The 23,827-nt window shown below is 37.3% G+C and overlaps 1 protein-coding gene across 3 annotated transcripts in view; it reads left to right on the plus strand.

The window, feature by feature from the left end:
* Positions 1 to 18,068, plus strand: part of ABCD4 (ATP binding cassette subfamily D member 4) — a 31,047-nt gene extending 12,979 nt beyond the window's left edge. For 2 of the 3 annotated variants that reach the window (XM_031952529.1, XM_031952530.1), the window contains 16 exons: positions 620 to 759; positions 1,475 to 1,591; positions 2,349 to 2,474; positions 3,307 to 3,357; positions 5,398 to 5,492; positions 5,754 to 5,875; positions 6,288 to 6,379; positions 8,366 to 8,455; positions 8,897 to 9,096; positions 9,370 to 9,461; positions 10,798 to 10,834; positions 12,206 to 12,255; positions 12,860 to 12,912; positions 13,460 to 13,536; positions 17,416 to 17,531; positions 17,738 to 18,068. In XM_031952529.1, coding sequence (XP_031808389.1) covers positions 620 to 759; positions 1,475 to 1,591; positions 2,349 to 2,474; positions 3,307 to 3,357; positions 5,398 to 5,492; positions 5,754 to 5,875; positions 6,288 to 6,379; positions 8,366 to 8,455; positions 8,897 to 9,096; positions 9,370 to 9,461; positions 10,798 to 10,834; positions 12,206 to 12,255; positions 12,860 to 12,912; positions 13,460 to 13,536; positions 17,416 to 17,531; positions 17,738 to 17,806 — 1,527 coding nt within the window. In that variant the 3' untranslated portion in view covers positions 17,807 to 18,068. Of the gene's footprint in view, positions 1 to 619; positions 760 to 1,474; positions 1,592 to 2,348; positions 2,475 to 3,306; positions 3,358 to 5,397; positions 5,493 to 5,753; positions 5,876 to 6,287; positions 6,380 to 8,365; positions 8,456 to 8,896; positions 9,097 to 9,369; positions 9,462 to 10,797; positions 10,835 to 12,205; positions 12,256 to 12,546; positions 12,693 to 12,859; positions 12,913 to 13,459; positions 13,537 to 17,415; positions 17,532 to 17,737 lie in introns of those variants that run through there. The other variant, XR_004232003.1, reaches the window with a different exon arrangement.
* Positions 18,069 to 23,827: the final 5,759 nt, after the last annotated feature.

A 23,827-nucleotide genomic window follows, 5' to 3' on the forward strand; every position in this document is an offset into this window, starting at 1 on the left:
CACCTTTTCGCAACACAGCCCCAGTTGTGCAATTTATTGTCTTAGAGTGTTGTTTGGGGATGAGTGGTTAAGGGATTTGTTTTGGGTCAGATCTTCCTTACTCTGAGGCTAGCTCTTCAGGTCTATATTTTACATTCATATATCTGTATGTACTTGATTTTCTTTCCTATTAGAATGTAATTTCTTCAGGAAAAGAATTTTTTTCCTTTGTTATCTTGGTAGTCCCAGCCTATAGCATAACTTGATGATACTGGGGAAAATTCCCAGTAGACATAAAATAAAAAGTGATCCAAGTGGGCTGACATTAAAACAAGGGGGACTTCTTGCTGGAGCTGAGGTTTGCATTGCATCTTTCTTGGAAATACTTGCATTGCATATTTCAAGGAAATAATCTTTCTTGTAATACTAATTCAAAAAAGTATTTGTAGAAGTGCTTAGTATATATATATATATATATATATATATATATATATATATACATACTATATATATGTGTGTATATATAGAAATGAGAAATATATATAGAAAAAATAATATATATATAGCATAGTATCCAACAAATAATAGGCACTTAATTCATGCTTATTTCCCTTCTTATCTTCCCTTCATCTGCCCACAGCTGAAGAGCTTTGACCAGTTTATCTGTAACCTGTTGTATGTGAACTGGAGGAAGAATCTTACTGAGCACCTTCATTGTCTTTACTTCCGGGGCCGAATCTACTACACCCTCAACGTGATTCGTGATGACATTGATAATCCGTAGGCATCTCCTACTGTCTCCTACATGGGCTGGTCTCCCCTTTATCCATTGCCTTTCTGGGTATTTGGGTTTTTCTTAGTGGAGATAGGAGGAAGCCATGTGACTGTGAAGAGACTAGTTATGTTCAAGAAGATTTGCTATTTTCTAGTCAAGCATTTGGAGTTCAGATAGAAATTGCTACCCACTGCCAGATGGAACTCTGAGAGAGAGACTTTTAGGGTAAATGTCCAATCTCTCAATTTCTCTTTCTCAGTGTTCTTCCCTTTCCTCCTCTATTCCATGAATTAACCCAAATTATAAGTCCTGTAGTTATATGTGTACTTGTGAGGGACTGAGACATATGAGACATTTCTTCGTTGATTCAAAAAATCCAACAGCTTCTTGGTTGGTAGATATTGTTGCTTCCATGTCTTGTTTCTTAAATGTTATCAGGACAGACTGAGGCCCCTAAGGTGCAGCTGTCTAGAAATAGGACCTTATTTTAAACTCAATGAAAACTTCTCTGAGAATCCTGGGCATTGATGGCATGCCACTTTCAGAAACCAGCCTAAACTATAACTGGTTTCCAAAATCTGATCTTTAGTTCATTTGTACTAAAAGTCCAGGATGAATAGCTTTGGGTCAGGATGAGGGATGAGGATCTTTTGGTCCCTGTGATATCTTCTCACAACATTCCCAGGTTCACACTGCTCTGTCTTTTTTCATTGGATGCAGGGATCAGCGTATTAGTCAAGATGTAGAGAGGTTCTGTCGACAGCTCAGCACCATGGCCAGCAAGCTGATCATCTCCCCTTTCACCATCTCCTACTACACATATCAGTGCTTTCAAAGGTAGGGCCTCTGAAGAAGGCTGGCTCTAACTTGTCTCCCTAGATAATTCCCCATTTCCAGTGCTTTCCAGGATATCCTGTTCCTGAATGTTAAGGGTTCCAACTTTTGGTGTTTTTCAGTGCCAAGATCAAGGAATGCTTTTTTCTTGTGTTCTTTAAGACTACCCATCCTAGAGTGTTTTCTGACTTTCCTTATTTGGAATTCTAATTCTCCTTTTTGCCAGAAAATTTAAAATTTCTGAATTTTAGGATTCTAGTTCCCATAATCCAAGACTTCCACAGCCCTTGAAATTTAACTATGATTCTCCTTTTTGGTGCTGGGAAATGGGCAAAATTTCCTACTTGGGATCTGAGGAGCAAATCTGATTTATTTCTGGGCCTGGGATATAGAAACAGGGAACTGATGTGCCTGAAAGGGAGGGAATGACCTATGCTAATATTTTTTTCTTTTAATAGTTTACTTTAAAAAAATTTTTAATTGATATCTCTTGGTTTTTAAATCACCTTTCCCCCTCAAATATATCCTTCCATTTCTTATCCCCATGAAGCCCTTCCTTGTAAAAAATTTTTTTTAAGAGATTAAAAATAAAGTTAAGCAAAACCAATGAATGTTCACATCAACAAGTTTCACAGTTTTATGCAGCATTCCCAGCCAAAATCATTCAACTCTTTGACGAAGGAAGAGGGTCATTTTCTCAACTTTTTTCTAGAGCCAAGCTTCTTGACTAATACTATTAATTTTTTTTTTTCTCTTTCAGTACAAGCTGGCTTGGACCAGTGAGTATCTTTGGTTACTTTGTCCTGGGAACCATAGTGAACAAAGTCCTCATGAGCCCTATTGTTTCAAAGCTGGTTCAACAGGAAAAACTGGAAGGAGATTTCAGGTGGATGCTTTTTGGTATCTTTCCTCTCCTTTACCCTCAAAAAATATCTAACGTCTCACCCAACTCAGCCTAATGAAATCATTTTACCCACCCATTCCTATTTGCCCTAGTTTACATATTTTATTACCTATATCTCCTTTCTAGTATACCTTGTGGGAATTCATCACTGCTGGAATAAACAGTTCAGCAAAACTAACCAAAAAATTTTAAAAGTTTGAAATTATATGAAGCAGATAAATGATGGTTGTTGTTTGTTCTTCATTCTCCAAGAAGATCATGACATCAGGGAGATGATGTTGTGACATGCAAATAAATTGGATTAAATGAGGGAGGGCTCTGCAAGGGTCACCTGCCTCACTTTTCCCTTCAAAGCCATCTGGGTCCAGTGGCCAGATATACATCAGGACTAGTGGAGATGGCCCTCAGAGAGATGACATAGAAAATAGAGCACTGAAATGAAAATCAGGAAGACCTGAGTTCTTATGCAACTCTAGACATTTAGTAACTAGGCAAGTCACTTAATCTCTGCTTCTGTTTCCTCATCTGCTAAATAGGGATAATAATAGTACCTACTCTCAGTATTGTTTTGGGGATAAAATGAGATAATATTTGTAAAAGTGCTTTGCAAACCTAAAAGTGTTATGTGAATACTAGCTGTTAACCCTTATCCATATTCACACCCCAGTAAAGAAGGTGAGGGAGGTCACATAGACTCTTGTCTTGTCTTCCTCTGTGGCTCAGAAAGGAGAGAAAACAATTGGCCCAAAGAATAATGGCCCACGTGTTATCATGAGTCTTGTTCATTGACCTTTGTTGCCTTTGGTTCATCCAGGTTTAAGCATGTGCAGCTTCGGGTGAATGCTGAGCCAGCAGCTTTCTATAGGTAAGATAATGGATAAGTTTGTATTTGTTCCATATCTGTATTCTTTAGATGCTCAGGGAAATCATATATGACCATGACTTGTTAGCTGATCTGGGTACATTTTCTCATTGATTCCATCCTGCCAGAGTCTCCCTTTTCAGGGAACTAAAACAGCCTCATGAATTGTTATTCTATTTTACATGTGTGTTAATCCATAAAGATATGTGCCATTTGGTGCCACCGTTTTATATTGAGTGTGACTCTCTGCTAGTTTAGCTTCCAGTGCCTGGTGTCTGATGTTGGTATTTCCAGTAGCACTTTGGAAAAATAGTGTCATGAGGTATTCTTAATGTGATGGGAGCCACCTGGTGGCTTATATTGGGAGCATATAGCAGCTGCTGCAAAAAACTCATTTTCCTAAGCTACTTTTGTAGCACTCTGAGGAAAAAAGAGCAGAATCAACTATTAAATAATAACTTTCCACCTTACTATAGATGAAGCTTCATACGCCTTTAAAATTGTTATTTCTAAAAATATTTTTCTTATTATATTATATATTTAGAGCTAGAAGGGATCACAGAGATTATCTGGTCTAACCCTTTTATTTTACAAAAAGGAATTGTGGGAACCCGAAATATTAAGTAAGTAGCAGAGTTCAGATTTGAACCCAGATTTTCTAATTCCAAATTCAGAGGTCTTTCCACCGCCTTCTCTTTCATCTGACTGTACAAATCTCTACTCGTTGTGGCTCACAAAGTACTTAACTCTAGCTGTGAGTGGGGAAGAGCTCTGTCTTGTTAGAAGTGTTTTTGATGAAGAACTTAGAGGTGGTCAATGCAGTTTAGCGATTGGATTAAGCATTCTGGGGACTTTGACCCTAACTCCACCATTTTGTTGTTGCCCCAAAGTGTTACCTTATTGCTTCTGTTTTTTTCACCTCTTAAGTTGGAAAGAATAAATATTGATGTTATAATAACTAGCCAGTTGACTCCAAGTCTACAGCCAGCTACTTTTGCTATTTTAGAGTGTTATAAGCTGGGAACCCATTGTATTAGAGAACTGACTCCAACAAAAACTTCACAAGTTGAACAGCAAAGAGGGTGTGTGTGTGTGTGTGTGTTTGTAGCCCATACTTTCTGGGCACAACATCAAGAGGCAGTATGGTATGATGGATAGAATATCTAGAAGACTTGAGTTCTAATCCCATATTAGCTGAAGGACCCTCTCTGTCTCAATTTCTTCATCTGTAAATGAAGTTAATAATACCTTCAGTACTGACTTCACAGAGTTGTTGGGAGGATCATATGACTCAATGTAGACAAAGTTCTTTTCAAACCTTAAATCTTACATAAATGCTTGTTCCTCTTCTTAGGAAATTATATCCTTTAAGGTTCCTAAAGTTCCATCCTGCCTGTTTAAACTCCATATGGGTTTTGGGGTCTAGTCTTCAGATAGGGTTACATAAATAACAGAGGCTTATTTCCAAAGAAAAAGGGAGCTATTTTTCCTTATTCTTTGCCTTGTTTGGGCTATTATCTTTAAACTGTTTTCTGTCCCTTTAATATTCCTTGGGGCTAAAAAGCTTAGAAATCTGTTTGAACCATCCCCAGCCATACATGGTAGAATTGGCTTTAGTCCAGGCTTACATCCTTGTTGGTAGTTGGTGGAGAAATAACATTTCCAAATTCTTAGGAAAGATCATTTGATTTTTTCAGGCTCTCCTGGATCCCCCAGCTGCAGGAAGAGAGAAACTTCCTGTTATTTTCCTTGGATCACTTTTGATATGGCCTTTTGTTTCCACAGAATAACAGTAAAGCTCCACAGGGGAAGGGCCAAGCAATTAATAAATGTTAAGCACCTACTATGTGTTAAGTTCTGTACTGAGTCCCAAAGCCCTAGATGCTGAGTTCCCTCTGCTGAGCCTGGGCCCTGAAGGATGAGAAAAGATAGGGTAAAGGAGGGAGAAGGCACCCAGTTCGACTATAAGAGCTTCCTGGAGTCTTTGATAACTTGGGCAAGGCCTAACTGGGCCCTTGATGCATCATACCTTTGTTTTTCCAGAGCTGGGCATGTAGAACATGTGAGGACGAATTACAGGCTGCAGAAACTCTTGCAGACTCAGAAGGAACTCATGTCCAAGGAACTTTGGCTTTATAGTAAGTGAAGAAGGCCCCACTTTCTGGGCTATCATGGGTCCCAGAGTCCAGTCAGACTTGGTGGTAAAAGAGACACGATTTATCCTTGCACAGTTTTTCTGAATTGATGGAAGGAGATGGCCGTTTCCCAGGTGGACCGCCGGCTTCTTGCTTGGGCTTCAGGAGATTAGGAATCTGCTTCTTCCTCTGGGGGGCATGGAGTCATTCTCCCGCAGAACGGAGAGTGGTTGTAGTCTTTTTAACCCAGTCTATATTGTGCAGTTGGCATCAATACATTCGACTACTTGGGCAGCATCCTGAGCTATGTGGTTATTGCGATTCCTATCTTCAGCGGTGTCTACGGCGACTTGACCCCAGCAGAGCTAAGTGCCCTGGTTAGCAAGGTGAGCTCTTAGGCATGCGGTGCCAATGGTCCCATCCAGAACCTCTCTTTTCTTTTTTTCCTGTTTGGCTTTAGGTTATTGCAGGGCCTGTTGAAGGTTGTCTGTCTAGTGCTAGGAAGAAGAACCCCAAACGCAGGAAATATATGTGTGGAAGGGAGCTAAAATGAGGGTTAGGAACTGTGTAGAAGGAAGCAGTGGAGGAAGGAGTGGGCTTGGTGAAATCCCAAGTCACACCTGTGCAGGACTACCTGGCACATCACAAGACCTTCATGGGAGGAGTCCCTTAGTCACGGGACCACTCTGCTGATTCAGCACTCAGTTAACAAGCATTCATTAAGCACCTATTGTTTTCCAAGTATTGTGTTAAATTTGTCCCAGGACTGACCAGATTTTTCTCCATGTCCTCCCCCAGAACGCCTTTGTGTCCATTTATCTCATCAGTTGCTTCAGTCAACTCATTGACCTCTCAACAACCTTCTCTGATGTGGCTGGCTATACACATAGGTAAGGCTCCCTTTGACTTGTATCTTAAAGTAAATCGGAGAGCTTCAAGCCAGGGAAAATGTGTGTCTGGAAGGAAGCTGAAAGACTTGCTCTTTCTCGATGTAGATAACTCCCAGTGTTCTAGTCCCTCATCACCATGCAGTGGAGCATTTTATGTTGGATTTTCCATAGGCGTCTCAAGCTCAACATGTTCAAAATCTACTTCGGTCCAGTCACCTTGGTTCATAACTGCTATTGTCCTTACATACACTCCTCACTCTCACTCACCCCACATATCTAATATGTATTAAATCATCAAGCTTATGCCTCCATAACAATGCTCTTCTTCCCTCCATTCACACATCTACTACTCTAATTGTGGCCCTTTTCATTGGGCTTCTGGCTGCAAGTCTCTCTCTTCTCTAATCCACAGAGTTACCAAAATGATTGCCCAGAAGGAAAAGGTCTGACCATGCACTCTTGTTGTCCAGTCATTTTTTAGCCATGTCTGATTCTCTGTGACATTTGGGGTTTTCTTGGCAGAGATACTGGAGGAGTTTGCCATTTCCTTTACAATTTACAGATGAGAAAATTGAGGGAAACTATCCCCAGTCACACAGCTATGTGTATGTGTCTGTGTGTATGTCATACACACACACACACACACACACACACACATACACACACAAGTATATATACATATGCATATATATATTTCATGTTTGTTTCTATGTTTGAGTCAATGTAAATGTCTTCCCTGAGCACATGTATATATACATACATACACATATAAAGGTATATACACACATGCTTCATGTATATTTCTGTGTTTGAATCAATGTACGTGTCTTTCTTGAGAGAATATAAACTTCTTCAGGACAGCTGAGAGAACCTTTGTCTTTGTATGTCCGAGTGAAACAGGTCATTTATTATTAAGCACCTACTATAACCAGGTAGTGTTATGAGTATTGGCGATAAAAAGAAAGGCAGAAAACAGACCTGCTCTCAAGAAGCTCACAGTCTAATGTGGGGGAGCACTGTGCAAACAACTATCTACAAACAAGCGATGTACAGGATAAATTGGAAATAATCAATAGACAAGAGGTAGAATCAGTTTCTTAACAAAAGGAAGGTATGTTAAGTTAGACTTGAGAGAAGGTAGGAAATAGAGATGAACTAGGAGAGAATTCTAGGCATGGGGAACAAATAATGCAAATGCCCCCATTGAACAACATCAGGGAAGCCAGTATCACTGGACTGCAGAGAATGTGCAGAAGACTAAGGTCTAAGAAGCCTGGAAAGGTAAAAAAGGGCCAGGTAATAATCTGGATTTTAAAGGCCAAAAAAAGGGTTTTGTATTTGATCTTGGAAATAGTTACTGGAATTTATTGAATGAGGTAGAAGTGCCATGGTCAGACCTGAACTTTAGGAAGATGCTTTTGATAGCTATGTGGAGACTGTATTGGAAAGAGACTTGAGGAAGGAAGACCAACCAGCAGGCTATTTTAATAGTCTAGGTGTGAGGTGATGGGAAAATCAGGATAGTGGCAGTAGGGAGAGAAGGGGACATATAAAAGAAATGGAATCAACAGACTTTAGCAGCAGGGTAGATATGAGGGCAAGGGAATTGAGGAATCATGGATGGCATCCATATTGAGAGCCTGAGTGACTGGGGGGATAGATGTTCCCTATAATAATAGGGGAGTTAGGAAGAGGAAAGGATTTGGGGGAAAAGATAAAGAGTTCAATTTTGAGCATGTTGAGTTTGAAATGTCTTTGGAACATTCAAAGCCTTGATAAATAGATCTGAAAATTATCTACTTAGAAATGATAATTGCATCAAAGGAAGTGTATGAAATTGCCTAATGAAATAAAATAAAGGAGGAAGAAGAAGGCAGGATCCAAGCCAGCCTTGTCACACAAGAGAAAAGGGGCAAGGGGGAGGGTTGTAGTTAATTCGTGGCCTCTCTAAGCAAGAAGAACCCTAGGATTTTCTCTCTTTTCTAGAATTGGGGAATTGCAAGAGACCCTGTTGGATATGTCTTTAAAGCCTCGAGACTGTGATTCAGAAGATTTGGATGAATGGGATTTTGATGAGTAAGTAATGGCCTTGAGCTCTTGTCTTATATTCATAGGGATTTACTCACAAACATTTACAAATGGTGTATATGGCACTTTAGATTAGAGTGGCATCCAGGCCACAGATTCAGCTGTTATCTCGGGTTTGTTCTTGGTGAAGTTCTAGACCTCAGGGAGAATTGTCTTCCTCTCATTGAAGGTTCACTGCTATCATCAAGATTCTTCCAATGCTCAAAGAATTCTTGGGGGTTAATATGGTCCATTTCACTAGTTTCTGAGGGAACCTAACAATACCTTTCCAGTTCCAAAAGTGAGACTGGGAAACTCTGAAAAGAGTGACAATCTTCAAAACAATGTAAATTAAATATTAGTAAACTAGGGGCAGTCCCCACAAACCTGTGACTGCTCCATGAGAGGATGGTATCATTGATCAAATCATCTATTTGTACTTAACTCCAGGGCCTCAAGATCAAAGGTGACTGACACAGCCTTTCTCCTGGATCGGGTCTCCATTTCAGTCCCATCTTCTGACAAGCCTCTGATTAAGGATCTGAGCCTGACAGTTTCTGAGGGGCAGAGCCTGCTTATCACAGGGAACACGGGCACTGGCAAGAGCTCCTTGCTCAGGGTCCTGGCCGGCTTGTGGGAGAGCATGCATGGTAAGGGCTGAGCCTTTTTGTCACTTATAATTTCTGAGTTAAAGTTGGGAAGTCCCTAGATAACCCATCAGGTAATCCTGAGACTAGGGTCCCCAAACCCTTTAAATTAAGAGACTAGGGGGTAGGAGGACTGAAGAGTTGGGGGCAAAGGATTTTTGTCCCACTTAGAGCAAAGATCTCAGAAACTGTGATGCATCCTTCTACTAAATCAATGCACAGATTGAGGCCGATAACCCAGTCCTTCCTTTGGGTCTGAAAGTAGTACTCTTGCAGGTACTGTACAGATGCTGACAAGTTTTGGACCTCATGGAGTGTTGTTTCTGCCACAGAGACCTTTCTTCACAGATGGGACTTTGCGTGAGCAGGTCAGTCTTTTTTTTTTTTTTTAAATAACTTTTTATTGACAGAGAGTAGGTCAGTCTTGTTAACATTCTCCTATTCCCTATTCCTTCTCATACCTCATTGATTGGGGAAGTTGGTGGCCATATCAGTGGGGAGATGCCAATAATAGAAAGTTAGTTGATGGAGTGTTCCCATGGCTCTGCCTTTCAGGTCTCATGAGCTGAAGAAGTCCTGATTTCTTGGGAAATTTCATTCAGTTTTTATTTGACCCTCATTTATTAGGTATCTACTAAGCAGTATATCACTATGTTGGGTGCTGAATGGAATATAAAGTATGATGCATGGTGCCTGTCCTGAAAGGGCTTTCCATCTGTTCCCTTCTCCACTAGAGATAAGGAAAATAACAACAACAGTAATAATAATAACCAATAGTTAACATGAATATACTGTTTTAAAGTTTGAAAAGTGCTTCACCTATGTTATCTCATTTATGCCTCATAATAGCTCAAAGATGTCATTATCTCCATTTTTTATAAATGAGGATACAGATTCAGAGAAATTAAGTGATATGGTTGCAGGTAGCCAGGTACTGTTGGGTCTGTCTGACATAAAGGCCAGGACATTTTCCACAATGCATACACCTCTGTATTGATTTGCTCCTGCCCTAGTACATCTGACTATCTCAGTTTTTAAACTATTCATACAATGAAATAGTAAGTCTTGCTGTAAAATTTACCAACTCTTGGTGCTATCCAACAATAGAATGGGCTGCATTGGAAATACTGGGTCCCCCTTCACCTAGAGGTCTTTAATCAAAGGTTGGTGTCACCAATTATCTAATCCAACTGACTTATTTTATATATGAAGAAACTGTGGCCTAGAATGATTAAGGAACTTGCCCAATGTCATAGAGGTATTCTAACTTCAAATCCCAGTAGTTTTTTCCCCACTAACCTATGCTATTACAATAAAGATTTCTCTACATGAGCAGTCAGGTGGCACAGTGGATAGAATTCCAGACTTTGGAGTCAGGAAGACTTATCTTACTGAGGTCAAACCCAGCCTGAGATACTTATCAGCTGTGTGATCCTGGGCAAGTCATTTAACTCTGTTTATCTCAGTTTCCTCATTTGTAAAATGAGCTGGAGAAGGAGATGGCAAACTACTCCAGTGTCTTTGTGAAGAAAACCTTAAATGATGTCATGAAAAGCTGGACATGACTGAAAAATGACTAAACAAAAACAGAATAGTTTGGACTACATGATTTTAAAGGTCCCTTCCAACTTTTTGCAATTCTGTCCATTTCCCCTGGGAACCAAAACTCTCCTGTGTTTATAAAATATAGTTTTGCTTTTTCAGGTAATTTATCCTTTGAAAGAAATCTACCCAGTATCAGGTAAGTTAAAGGTGACCCATTACATCAGATCTCCATCTTTCTTCTCTCTCTATTCCTCTGTCTTTCCCATTCTGTCTTCTCCTGGTGTCCTATATTTGTCTTTTGCAATGGAGTCATCAGCCAGGGGTTTTAACTAAAACTCAGATTCCTGCCTGCTATTCCTTGCTTGGTGTGATAGGTTTCTTGGTCTCCCCCAGATCTGCTCTTCCCTTCTGGGTCAGAGGTTCCCTCTCACAAGACATGGAACAGTTCTCCTTCTCATGACTCTCTTGCCAATGATGATAACGATGATGATTAATAACAATACCTTGCATTTATATAGTGCTATAAGGTTTGCAAAGTGCTTTACATAGTTGCTATGTTCAATTTCTGCTTAACTCCGTCTTAAGTCCTAAAGTAGATCTTTCCTCCTCCAAATCCTGCTTTCTAATTCTGCCCAGCTATTCTAATAGCTAATAACAACAGCTAGCATTTATAAAATACTTTATAAGGTTCACAAGGTAATTTATGTATATTATTTCATTTGATCCTTATGACCTTGGGATATAGTTGCTCTCATTATCCCCATTCTGCAGATGAGGAAGGGCAGCCAGGTAGCACCTTAGTGCACAGAGCACCAGACCTGGAGTCAGGAAGATCTGAGTTCAAATGTAACCTCAGATTCTTAATAGCTGTATGACCCTGGGCAAGTCACCTAATTCTGTTTGCCTTGATTTCCTCACTTATAGAGAAGGAAATGCCAAACAACATATTAGCTGTGTGATTCTGGGCAAGTCATTTAATTCTGTTTGCCTCAGTTTCCTCATCTGTAAAAAGAACAGAAGAAAGAAATGGCAAAACACTGCAGTATCTTTGCCAAGAAAACTCCAAATAGGGTCATGGTGAACATGATGCAGCGGAATGACAACAACATGAAACTGAGGACTAATGAGTTTGAGCAATTTGTCCTGTATAACTCATGAGTGTCTACAGCTGGATTCAAACTTAGGACTTCTTGACTACAAATCTAGAACTCTATTCACTGTCACTTTTATTCAAGTCATTTTTCAGTCATGACTGACTCTTTGTAACCCTATTTGGGATTTTTTTGGCAATTTACCATCTCCTTTTCCAGCTTATTTTACAGATGAGGAAACTGAGGCAAACATGGTGAAGCTAGTAAGTTTCTGAAGCCAGATTTGAACTTGGGAAAATGAGCTTTCTGACTCCCTACCTGCCCTGCGCTCTGTGCACTGTGGAGCATCATTTAAACTCAGATCTTGAATCCAGATCCAGATCTGTCCACTAACACCTAATTGTTTCCCATTGAATAGTGTCTGCCTTGCCTGACCCTATACTTATAATCTGGGGGGTGGGGAATCTATTTTCTAGGTTCTGCTGATGATGAGAGGATCATGAGGTTCTTGGAATTAGCTGGCCTGGTGAGTCACTCCAGTAATTCTTATGAGAGTCAACTCCAGGTCATTTTGTCTTCCCTGAAAAGACCCAGAACAATAGTAATGATAATAATTGCTAGCGTTTACATAGGTTTTAAAAGTTTTGCAAGGTGCTTTACGCATGTTATTTTGTTTGATCTTCTGTGATGATTTTTCCCATTATGATGATAAGGAAAATGAGTCAGAGGGAAATTAAGTGACATGCTGCCCAAGGGCCACACAGCTAGCAAGTATCTTTCTGAGGCCGCATTTAAACTCGGATCTTTTTGAATCTAGGTCCAGATCTGTCCACTACCACCTGATTGTCTCCTATTGAATAGTGTCTGCCTTTCCTGATCCTATTTACTGCCTTTACAACCTGACAGGGAGCATACTGTGTGTCAGCTGTGAAAGACAGGGATCCAGGCAGCTGAGATTTCTAGGTACGCATCTATTTTTGGAGGGGAAATTAGAGTTGAGAATCCCAGTAGGATGGGTGATAGTAAATGGCAGGCTCATTTAGTCAGTCATCAGGAACTTATTAAGCATTTATTGCAGGCTAGGTGCTAAGCACTGTTATTATTGATGTCTTCCCATTTCTGTGTTTCAGTCAAGTCTGGTGGCAAGGACAGGGGGACTGGACCAACAGGTAGACTGGAACTGGTAAGGATAGATTTTTTTTTAAAAACCTACTTCCTTTACAGACATGAACCATTATCACAGATGCCAGCTCTTAGGAGTTTCTAGAGTCCAGGATAGATGGATTCTGCTAAATTAAGATGGGCAGTTACCTTCAGGCTGTTAACTCCTATATAGATCTACACAGCATATTTCCCCAATGTAATTTTGCAATAAAATTGTATGTATCTTCTAGTTACATATCACCTTAATATCATGAAATACCCCTCTTTCATCATTTGGCGAATTGACCATTTATAACATCATTCCCAAGAAAATAAGTACCCAGGTGTATCCCTAACTCATCCAACTTCAAGTTTTTGTAGAGCTAGTTTTTAATATTAGAACAAATGTGCCTAGAATTGCTGGGTCTATTTAACCTTCAGGTTTCATTCAGGGTGGGAAAATAGGCCCTTTTCCAAAAGTGAAATCATAGGGCAGTTTTTGAAGTCATTTCCAGATGACTATAATAAAGAGAACAAAGTATTTGATTTTTCCCCTTTAGCTCATCTTTCATCTTTCTGATCCCCAGGTATGATGTTTTGTCCCCAGGAGAGATGCAAAGACTTTCTTTTGCCCGGCTCTTCTATTTGCAACCTAAATATGCAGGTAAGAAGTAACCCACAGCAAAAGTTGAGTCATTGTGTGGCTGTGAGTATTTTTTGTGTGTCTTTTGAATATAAAATACTAGGAGATAGCATTTCGCCTCATTTTTTTCACCTCCAGAGGATCTTAACTAACACTTAATGCTTTTCATAGGCTTCAGCTCACATGGTAATATTTAGTTTTCTTTCTTTCTTTTTTCTTTTTTCTTTTTTTTGCTGAAGCAATTGGGGCTAAGTGACTTGCCCAGGGTCACACAGCCAGGAAATGTTAAGTATCTGAGGTCAAATTTGAACTCAGGTCCTCCTGACTTCAGGGCTGGTGCTCTGTCTCCTGCACCATCTGGCTGCCCCAATACTTATTTTCTTAGAGGAGCTCAGAATATTTTATAAACTCAGTCTTGTTATCTTTGTATTGTTTGTGACAGTGGAGCCAGGGGAGGTGGGAGGAGAGGAGAATGGGATGTCACAAAGTGGGCAAAGATTTTCATTCTATACTGCTACATCCAGAGAGGGCAGCTGGGCATTCCCCGTGGGACGATACAAAGGGTATAGGACAAATGGGGTATTGTAGCATCATAGAATTTTAAAACTGGGAGAGAAACCTCAGAAAAATCATGTGGTCAAACTCTTACATTTTACGGATGAGGAAGCTGTCAAGAGAGAGAAAAGGGCTTCTCCAAGGTCTAAGTGCCAGATGGTAACTTAATCAGAATCCTTTGGCATGGGGCAACTTCCCTGGAGGTAGAACCTATGACTGGATTGTGATCTTTCAGTGCTTGGACCTTGAGGCTTCCAAATTATAATATAGTCTTGTAACTGGCTAAAGAAGGCCTAGAAACAGCCTTGATTCCCAATCTTTTGTCACTGACTTCAGTCTGTAATAACATTTCTGTTTCTTTTTATCATCAAACACAATGTCCAGTATGTTTTTTTTTTTTGTTTACAGGTTGTTTTTATTTTAAAGCTATTTATTTATTGTTGTATTTGTAATTTCATTTTATTATTTAATGTTTATATTATAAAAGTACATGTAAACATATATTTATGACATTATTTAACTCTATAATATAATATATTATTGTTTATTAACTCTATAATATAATTTATTAACTCAAAATATTAATATTCATATTTATCTTTACCCTTTTCACAACGCCCTGCATCCTGGGATAGGTGATGCAGCAAGTGTGTTGATCTAGGAGTTGAGAGATTTTGAACTAAAGGTTTCATTAGCACTCTCTCTAGTGAAACAGGCTTATCAGCTTCCCTTATTCTAAATCTTTTCCTCCTGAAATTATTATCCTCCATTCTTACCAGAAATAGGAACTGGCTAAATAGTACTTAAGATCAGATGACATCAGTCAGTGATAAGAGAACAGGAAAGTAGGGGAGAAATTTTTAAAAAGAGTTGTATTCTTTATTAAAACATAGTGCAGATAATCTTAGTCTCTTCATGTACGAATCATTCTTATTTACCTCAGAGTTGTTTTGAGGAAAGTGAATTTTTTTAAAAGTGTATTGCTATCTTGCTTTTATATGTTATATATTAAATACATGGAATATATTTATATGTCCCATAGAAATATCTTGTGCCAATACATAATATATTGTTTATCTAATGTTTATTATATAGACATTTATAGATTTTGATTCTATATAGATAATTAGATAAATATGTCATATATGAAATATGCCTATGTTTCATATTAACATAAATATATTCCATTTAAGTATTTTATATGTATATAATACATGTTTATCTAGAAATGTTTATAAACATTTATAGATTTTTTAATCTGTGTAGATACTTTGATAAATATGTCATATATGAAATATGCCTATGTTCCAAATTAACATAAATATATTTTCCCACATATTTTATATCGACATATAATATATTTATCTAGAAATGTTTATACATATTTATAGATTTTGATGCTTTATAATTATTTAGATAATGTATATATATATTATATGCATATATTAAATATACTTAAATATTCCATATAAACATAATTGTGCTTATTCCATATAAATATATTTTATAAGTCATTCATTTACTATATTTGCTTTAAAATTTAAATATTTAAATATAAAAATATATTTCTCTTCCCCTTCCCTACCCAGTGAGCCAGCTCTTATACCATTAATAACAAAGAAAAGAAGACAGCAATTCAGCAGATCCAACCTTCAGCTGATTTGATGTTATATACAATGTTTGCATACCCATAATCCCCCACCTTAGCAAAGAAAGGAAAGAAAAACATTTATCTTTTCTTCTACTGAGCTAAGCTTGGTCATTATAATCAAACAGCATTCAGTTGCAAATTTGTTGTTGTTGTTCTTTCCATTTTTATTTTGTGGTCCAGGTTCTGCTTACAGTAACTATATAGTTCAGTGGAAAGAATGTTAGGTTTGAGTCAAGATAGACAGAGTTCAAATTCTGTTCAAACAGTGACTGTTAAGTTTCCCCACAGACAAAATGAAAATAACAAAAACACCTACTTTACAGAGGATCAAATGAGAAAACATATACAAAGAAATCACTTTGAAAATCTCAAAGCAGTCTATAAATGCTGGCTGTTACTGCTATTTCTTCAGGTTACATAAAAACTTTCTCATGCTTTTCTGAATGTTTGAGGAGAGTGCCATAAAAACTTCTAAGTACCATATATATATATATATTTTTTTAAATGCTTTTTTATTGCCATCTTTTGTTTTTATATCACCTTATATCCTTCTCCTTTCTTCTTTTGGAAAGTCATCTCTTATAACAAAAAAATTTAAAAAAAAAAAAGGAAGTAAGAGAAAAAGAATTCAGCCTTAGCAATCCAAAAATAAATCTGGTTTTATGTTGCAATGTGCCACATTCATGAAATCTCCCCAGCCCTTCATTTCTGCAGAAGAGCCAGGGGATAGATCTTCTGTATTTCTTCTTCAGAGCTGAGCTTATGCTTTTTAACTTCAGAATATTCAATCTTTTGTTTTGCAGTGGTTGGTTCTTTGTGTTTTCATTGTTGTAGTCATTTCATATATTGTTTTCCTGACTCTGTTTACTTTCTCTCCATTCATGTAAGAGTTCCTTTTAAAAAATATATGGTTTTTAATTTGATTATTTCCCAGTTACATTTTTTAAAATGAACATTCATTTTTTAATTCTAGATTCTCTTCCTCCTTCTTCCACCCCTTCAAAAGGGAAACAATATGATATTGATTATATATGTGAAGTCATATAAAGCATATTTCCACATTAGCCATATAGCAAAAGAAAACACACTTGGATAAATCTCTTAAGTCTCAGAGGGATGAAGTATTGTTACTTTAAGAAAATTGATCTGCCAGCAATGCAGTGATCCAAGACAATTCCAGAAAACTCATGATGGAAAATGCTTTCCACATGCAGAGAAAGAACCATGGGGTCTGAATACAGACCAAAACATACTGGTTTTAATTTTTTTATTTTTAATTTTTTCTTTCTCATGGTTTTTCCCTTTGGTTCTCATTCTTCTTTCACAACAAGACTAACATGGAAATATGTTTAATATGATTGTACATATGTAGCCTATATTGGATTGCTTGCTATCTTGGAGAGGGAGGGAGAATCTTACAGAAATGATTGTTGAATAGTATCTTTACATAGATTGACTAGGAGGAAAAATGCTATTAAGATTTCATTTGATCTTCACAACCCTCAGAGGTTGATGCTATTATTGTCCTTTCTGCAGACAGAGACTTGTCCAGGTTCACAAAGCTAATAAATGACTGAGTCTAGACTTGAACTCAGATCTTTTGACTCTAGGACCATGGCTGGATCCACTGTACCACTTAACTTTTGGTGTAAGAGAAGGGTTATAGTCTTGAATTCTTGGTTTCTTCCCATTAGTGTTGGATGAAGCCACAAGCGCTCTCACCGAAGAGGTGGAGAGTGAGCTGTACCGCATCTGCCAACAGTTGGGTATGACGCTCATCAGCGTGGGCCATCGACAAAGTCTAGAGAAGGTGAGGGGACTGGCTCCTCTGTCCCTGGGGCTTGTGCTGACCAGCTTCTGTGTCCACTGCTTGCCTATGGGAGGGAAGGGTGAAGGGCAGGCCCAAGAGCCATGGACTGGGAGGAAGGGCTGGCTGGACAGGACAGTGGACAGGACAGTGGACAGGATGGAGGCACTCCAAGATCTGGTCTCACTGTAGTGTCTGTTTTCTTGTAGTTCCATTCTTCAGTTCTGAAACTTTGTGGAGGAGGAAAATGGGAACTTATCATCAACAAAGAAGAATGAAACAGCTGAGGAACTAGGCAGCTTCTGAAAGGAGCCAAGCCCCATTTGGGCTGTTTATCCAGAAGAGACCAGAAAAGCTGATTAAGTAAGCTAGGACTAACTCCTTAAGTAGACTTCCTGTGGATTGAAAGTATCTGCTGCTGCTGCCTTAATTTGGGCAGAATGTTTAGTTGGTGCTCAGTCCCTACCTCCAGTGCCTTTTTGGGGGACATCCCCCCACCTCAGCCAGGACCCAGAATCCTTAAAATGCTTAGTAATTTAAGTACCTGAGTTATTTAAAGTTAATTAACTTGAGTTATTTAAGTACTTGAAAGGTATTTTTATGTACCTTTCTTGTGAAAAAAAGAATAAGAGCAAAAGGGAAAAACCATGAGAAAGAAAAAACAAAAAATAAAAAAAGTAACAAAGTACACATTTGCTAAAGAAACCATTATCAAGTTCTCAAACACAGGTGTTCTCAAAAAGCACTGAGTTGGGCATTTTCTTCTGTTTTGAATTTTGCCACCAAATAGGCCCTAGTTTGACTATGGGCCTCGGATTTTTCATCTATAAAATGAAAGAGCTGGATTAGATAGGGGGAAGGGAAGAGAAGGAAGGGAATAAACATTTAGATAGCACCTACTATATGCTAGGCACCCTGCTAGGTGCTTTTTACAAATATTTTTACATTTGATCCTTCTTGTGAGATAGAAGTGATCTTTTTTTTTTTTTTTTTTTTTTTTTTACAGTTAAGAAAACTGTGAAAAATGGAGGTTTAGGGACTTGCCCAGCATTATATAGCTGTTAAATATCAGAGGCTGTATCTGATTTCTAAGCCCTACAATATGTCTAAACTTCCTAGATTACTAAGGTCCCAAAATGGGAACTACCTAAATTAAGTGGTGACTTAATTAAAGGTTTAATTTTCGTCTTATGACCACTTAAATTTTTTTTTTAAGTTACACATATAATTGTTTTAAATTATAAAATTTTAAGCCTAAAAACTTTTCTAAGCTGTGGTACCTTTAGATTTTTAATGGCCTTTAATGAACAATAAGTGGGATTTTTTTTTTTTTGTGGGAGGAGAGTTGTGTCCTTTTATTGTTGGAAATAACAATCCTAAAATCCCTTAAGCTCTGGGTTAGAAATCACCCTCATTTTGTGGGGTCTGTGAGTGATAGTGCTCTGAGGAAGACACCTGCCTTCTAATAATTCATTTTTTCTGGTAGTCAACTAAGACCAAAACAAAGAAACTGAGTAGCACTGCAGTATTTGGTCATAAACCAGGTAATTTTCCATTTTAACTTAGACAATGTGTTTTGCACATGGTTTGAAGGATTAGAAATTTCATCTTTGCTCAACCAGACTCTTAACTTCTTCAGATTTTAATTGTCTTTTGCTGGGACAGTATTTTGTTTTGTTTTGTTTTTTATCATGGACCTATCAAATGCTATCATTAAAATGACATTGTATGTATGAAACTGTAAATCACCATTACATACATATGACTATTTCTTTTTAAAATATATATTAAATTTTACATGAATGTACCTTGCTTTTCTGTGTCCTTCTCCTGAATTTCCTGGTCTCTTCTGTGTATTTTTAAGTATTTCACTAACAATCTTTTCTTTTTGCATCTCTGTCCCTCTCTTCCCATACAACATACTCCCTTCCCCAAAATAAAAGCCTTATGTTATAACAATTAAGGATAAACAAACAAATTAAATCCATATTTGGTTGTGTTTGAAAATGTCTTATTCTAAAATCATAGTCCATTATCTCTCTGCCAAAAGGTAGGAGGTCATTGCATTGATCCAGATTCAATAGTCTTCCAAACATGGTTTTGCTTCCTTTACACTGCTCGAATTATTTTAATAGCCTCTTTTTTTTTTTTCCCAATTGTATATAAAGACAGTTTTCAACATTCTTTTTTTTTTTTTTTTTTTAGTATACAGGATTTTTTTCCTCAATAGTATCTTATTTTTTTAAATACACATAAAGATAAGTTTCCAACATTTATTTTTGTAAGATTTTCTATTCCAAATTTTTCTCTTTCTCTCTCTTCCCATCCTCTTCCCCAAGAAAGCAAGCAATCTGATATAGATTATACATGTGCAATCATGTTAAACATATTTCCACATTAGTCGTGTCACAAAAGAAGAAACAGAACAAAAGGAGGAAAAACAAAAAACAAAAGTGAAAATAGTATGCTTCAATGTGCATACTCCAATAGTTCTTTCTCTGGATGGGGATAGCATTTTCCGTCATTGCTCTTTTGGAATTGTCTTAGATCCTTGTAGTCCTGAGAAGAGCTAAATTGATCATGGTTGACCATTACACGGTGTTACTGTTACTATGTACAATGTTTTTCTGGTTCGGCTCAGTTCACATCTTTCTAGGTTTTTCTGAAATCTGCTTGCTTACCATTTCTTAAAGCATAATAGTATTCCCTTATATTCATATACCACAACTTGTTCAGTTATTCTCCAGTTAATGGGCATCCTCTCAATTTCCACCAAGAAAGAGCTAAATAGCCTCTTTTTTAAAATTAAAGTTCACACCACCTGTCAGATTGACTAAAATGACAGGGAAAGATAATGTGGAATGTTGGAGGGGATGTGGGAAAACAGGGACACTGATGCATTGTTGGTGGAGTTGTGAATACATCCAGCCATTCTGGAGAGTAGTTTGGAACTATGCTCAAAAAGTTATCAAACTGTGCATATCCTTTGATCCAGCAGTGTTTCTACTGGGCTTATATCTCAAAGAGATTATAAAGAAGGGAAAGGGACCTGTATGTGCACGAATGTTTGTGGCAGCCCTTTTTGTGGTGGCTTTTAACTGGAAAAAGAATGGGTGCCCATCAATTGGAGAATGACTGAATAAATTGTGGTATATGAATGTTATGGAATATTCTTGTTCTATAAGAAATGACCAGCAGGAGGATTTCAGAAAGGCCTGGAGAATCTTACGTGAACTGATGCTGAGTGAAATGAGCAGGATCAGGAGATCGTTGTATACTTCAACAATACTATTTGATGATCAATTCTGATGGACGTGGCCATCTCCAGCAATGAGATGAACCAAATCAGTTCCAATGGAGCAGTAATGAATTGAACCAGCTACATCCAGCGAAAGAACTCTGGGAGATGACTATGAACCACTACATAGAATTCCCAAATCCTATATTTTTGTCTGCCTGTATTTTTTATTTCCTTCACAGGTTAATTGTACACTATTTCAAAGTCTGATTCTTCTGGTGCAGCAAATTAACTGTATACAATGTATACATATATTATATTTAACATATACTTTAACATATTTAACATGTATTGGTCAACCTGCCATCTGGGGGAAGGGTTGGGGTGGAGGGGAAATTGGAACAAAAGGTTTGCAATTGTCAATGCTGAAAAATTACCCATGATATGTCTTGTCAATAAAAAGCTACAATAATAATAATTTTAAAAATTAAAATTAAAATTTTAGTGATATTTTTACATTTTTGTCACTTTTCAGTAATTCTGCTCTGTAAGAACCTTCTCTCATAATAAAACAATAAAATTAAGCCAGACAAACCAGCAGAATGCCCTTTTTCTGAGTGGAGCCATTCAGTTTCCTATATTAGTCTTCTAAAGGGTACATTATTCACCACATTGGCCACAGTTCTGGTGGCTTTCACTTGGACAGAGGTCTCTCCTGACTTTCTGTCCAGTATTCTTATCATCCATTCTGTCATCATGACACAAATAAAATGTTGATTCTTTGCTCAAAAATCTTTAGCAACTCCCCAGATAAAATTCAGAATCCCAAAGAGATGCTCAAAAATGTGTTAAGTGAATAGAATGCAAATATCTGACCAGTGGGCTTTGTACAAGGAAGTACATGCTAAACAAATATTTACAAGAGGCATTAATGAGTTTTAAAACTCATGTGTGTGTATATGTATATATATATATATGTATATATGTATATATATGTGTATATGTGTATGTGTATATAGGTGGTTGTATATATATATGTCTATATAGATATATATATATAAAACTATAACATAAGTATGTGATTTTTCAGTACTATATTTTCAATGTGACATGCAAATATATGGCATATATATGGAGAGAGAAATAAGCAGATATTTATTATAAAAGATAATTCATGATTTTGAAAATGTTAAATCATAAAATATTCCACAGAAGTCAATAACACTCAGAATTGTACATGTTCTTGATGTATTGAATAATTCTACTTTTGGAAACAGTTTAACACACCCTAAGCATCTACTTTCTTTTTTCCAACTTTATTCTGCATCTGTCCCACTTATGACTTATTATTGTAATCAGCTACTTATGTAGCCAAAGAAAACTATGATTTTTTCATAGTATATCAAAATATTAAAGACACTGACATTTTCTTTTACTATTAGAGTTGCTTTTATCTTTACTATCTTCTTACTAGGTCTTCCTGCTTTTGCTCTTAACTTCTCTATCCAACTTTCATACAGTTGCCTAGTTGATAATTTCTAATACATACATCTAATCTATAATATCAGATCTAATATACCAAGGAGTTCACCCCTGTATTCTGAAATCTTCATTGGCTCCCTATTGCCTCTGGAATAAAAGACAAAATCCTCAATCTGAGGATTAAAGTACACCTACCTTTCTGTTCTTATTTCATATTACCCTACTTCTCAATTATTTCTATTTTAGTTAGCTGTTTGCTAGATACAATGTTCTATATCCTGCCCCTTCTTGTGCTCCACGGCAGGATTGTATTTAATCTCTCAATCTGTTTTTTAGAATCCTTAGTTTCAAAGCACAGCTCAGCTGCTGCCTTCTACTTGAAACCCTTTTTGATAACCCAATTATCATTGCTCTTTTCCTCTAAATTACTTTATTACTTTAAATGTGCTCTATATCCCCTTATCTCTATATGTGTTGAAACGGTTCCTCATAGAGAGGGATTGTTTCAGTTTTGTCTTTGGATCTCCAGATATGTGCCTTGCACATAGTAGGTGCTTAATTAATGAATGGAGTTGAATTGACTGGAAGTTTCCAATTGAAACTTTCTCCCAAATTTTTCGTTGAAGTATTGAATTCATATATTCCATGAAATATGTAATTAAGTCAAGAATGTCTCAATATAGGCTTAATTACAATCAGTTAAATAAAAGATTTAGCTCTGATCTAAGGACAAAAGGCTTCTTAGAAAAGCCTCCATATTATTTCTCCAAATATGGAGAAACCACTGCCAAAAAACCATCTGTTCTTTACTGCTCTCCTTTCAAAATGAATAAGAGTAAAAGAAACATTTTATCCTCCAATTGTGGTCACAGGGCTCCCTGATTTTTCACTTTGTCTTTCTTCCATTGTATATTAAAACAGAATGCCATTCAGAAAGAACCACAAACTAGGCTCAATTCTGTCTCCCAATTGGTGTTACTTTCTCCTCCCCTTTGGAACCCACGCCTTCTCACTGAACTCTTGACCAAAAAGATCAAAGAACAAGCAAAGCTTCTCAGACACTCTAGCCAGTGTCTTTCTGGAGCTTCACCCTCCCCCTTTCATCTTTCTTTTAGGAAGCTAATGATTTAATCTGTCTTTGAGTTCTACAGTAAAATTAGGCAAAGATATAACTAAATAAAGTTCCTTGAAACTAGTCATATATACCATGTCTCTATTCTTTCCACCACCGAATGCCAACTCTCCCACTTTTTAATGAGTCATGACTAAGTACAGAGACTTAGATTTCAGTCTCACTCTACCTCTGTGACCCTATTTAGGTCCCTTACTCTCCTTTTGCCTGAAATCTCAGAATCATAGAATTTTAACATTTGAAACAAACCTTAATGTTTATAAATCTAAGCCATATTTGAAAAAGAATCCCTACTTATAATATACCCACAAGGTTATCATTCAAATTCTTGAAGACTTTCAACAAGAAGGGACTCCACCACCTTCCAAGGTAAGTCCATTCCACTTATGAATTGATCTAATTGATAATTTTCCCTTGTGTGTTAAACCTAATTCCTAGTTCTGTCTC

The sequence above is a fragment of the Sarcophilus harrisii genome, chromosome 2 (assembly GCF_902635505.1).
Source record: "Sarcophilus harrisii chromosome 2, mSarHar1.11, whole genome shotgun sequence".
In the NCBI taxonomy this organism is placed as follows: Eukaryota; Metazoa; Chordata; class Mammalia; order Dasyuromorphia; family Dasyuridae; genus Sarcophilus; species Sarcophilus harrisii.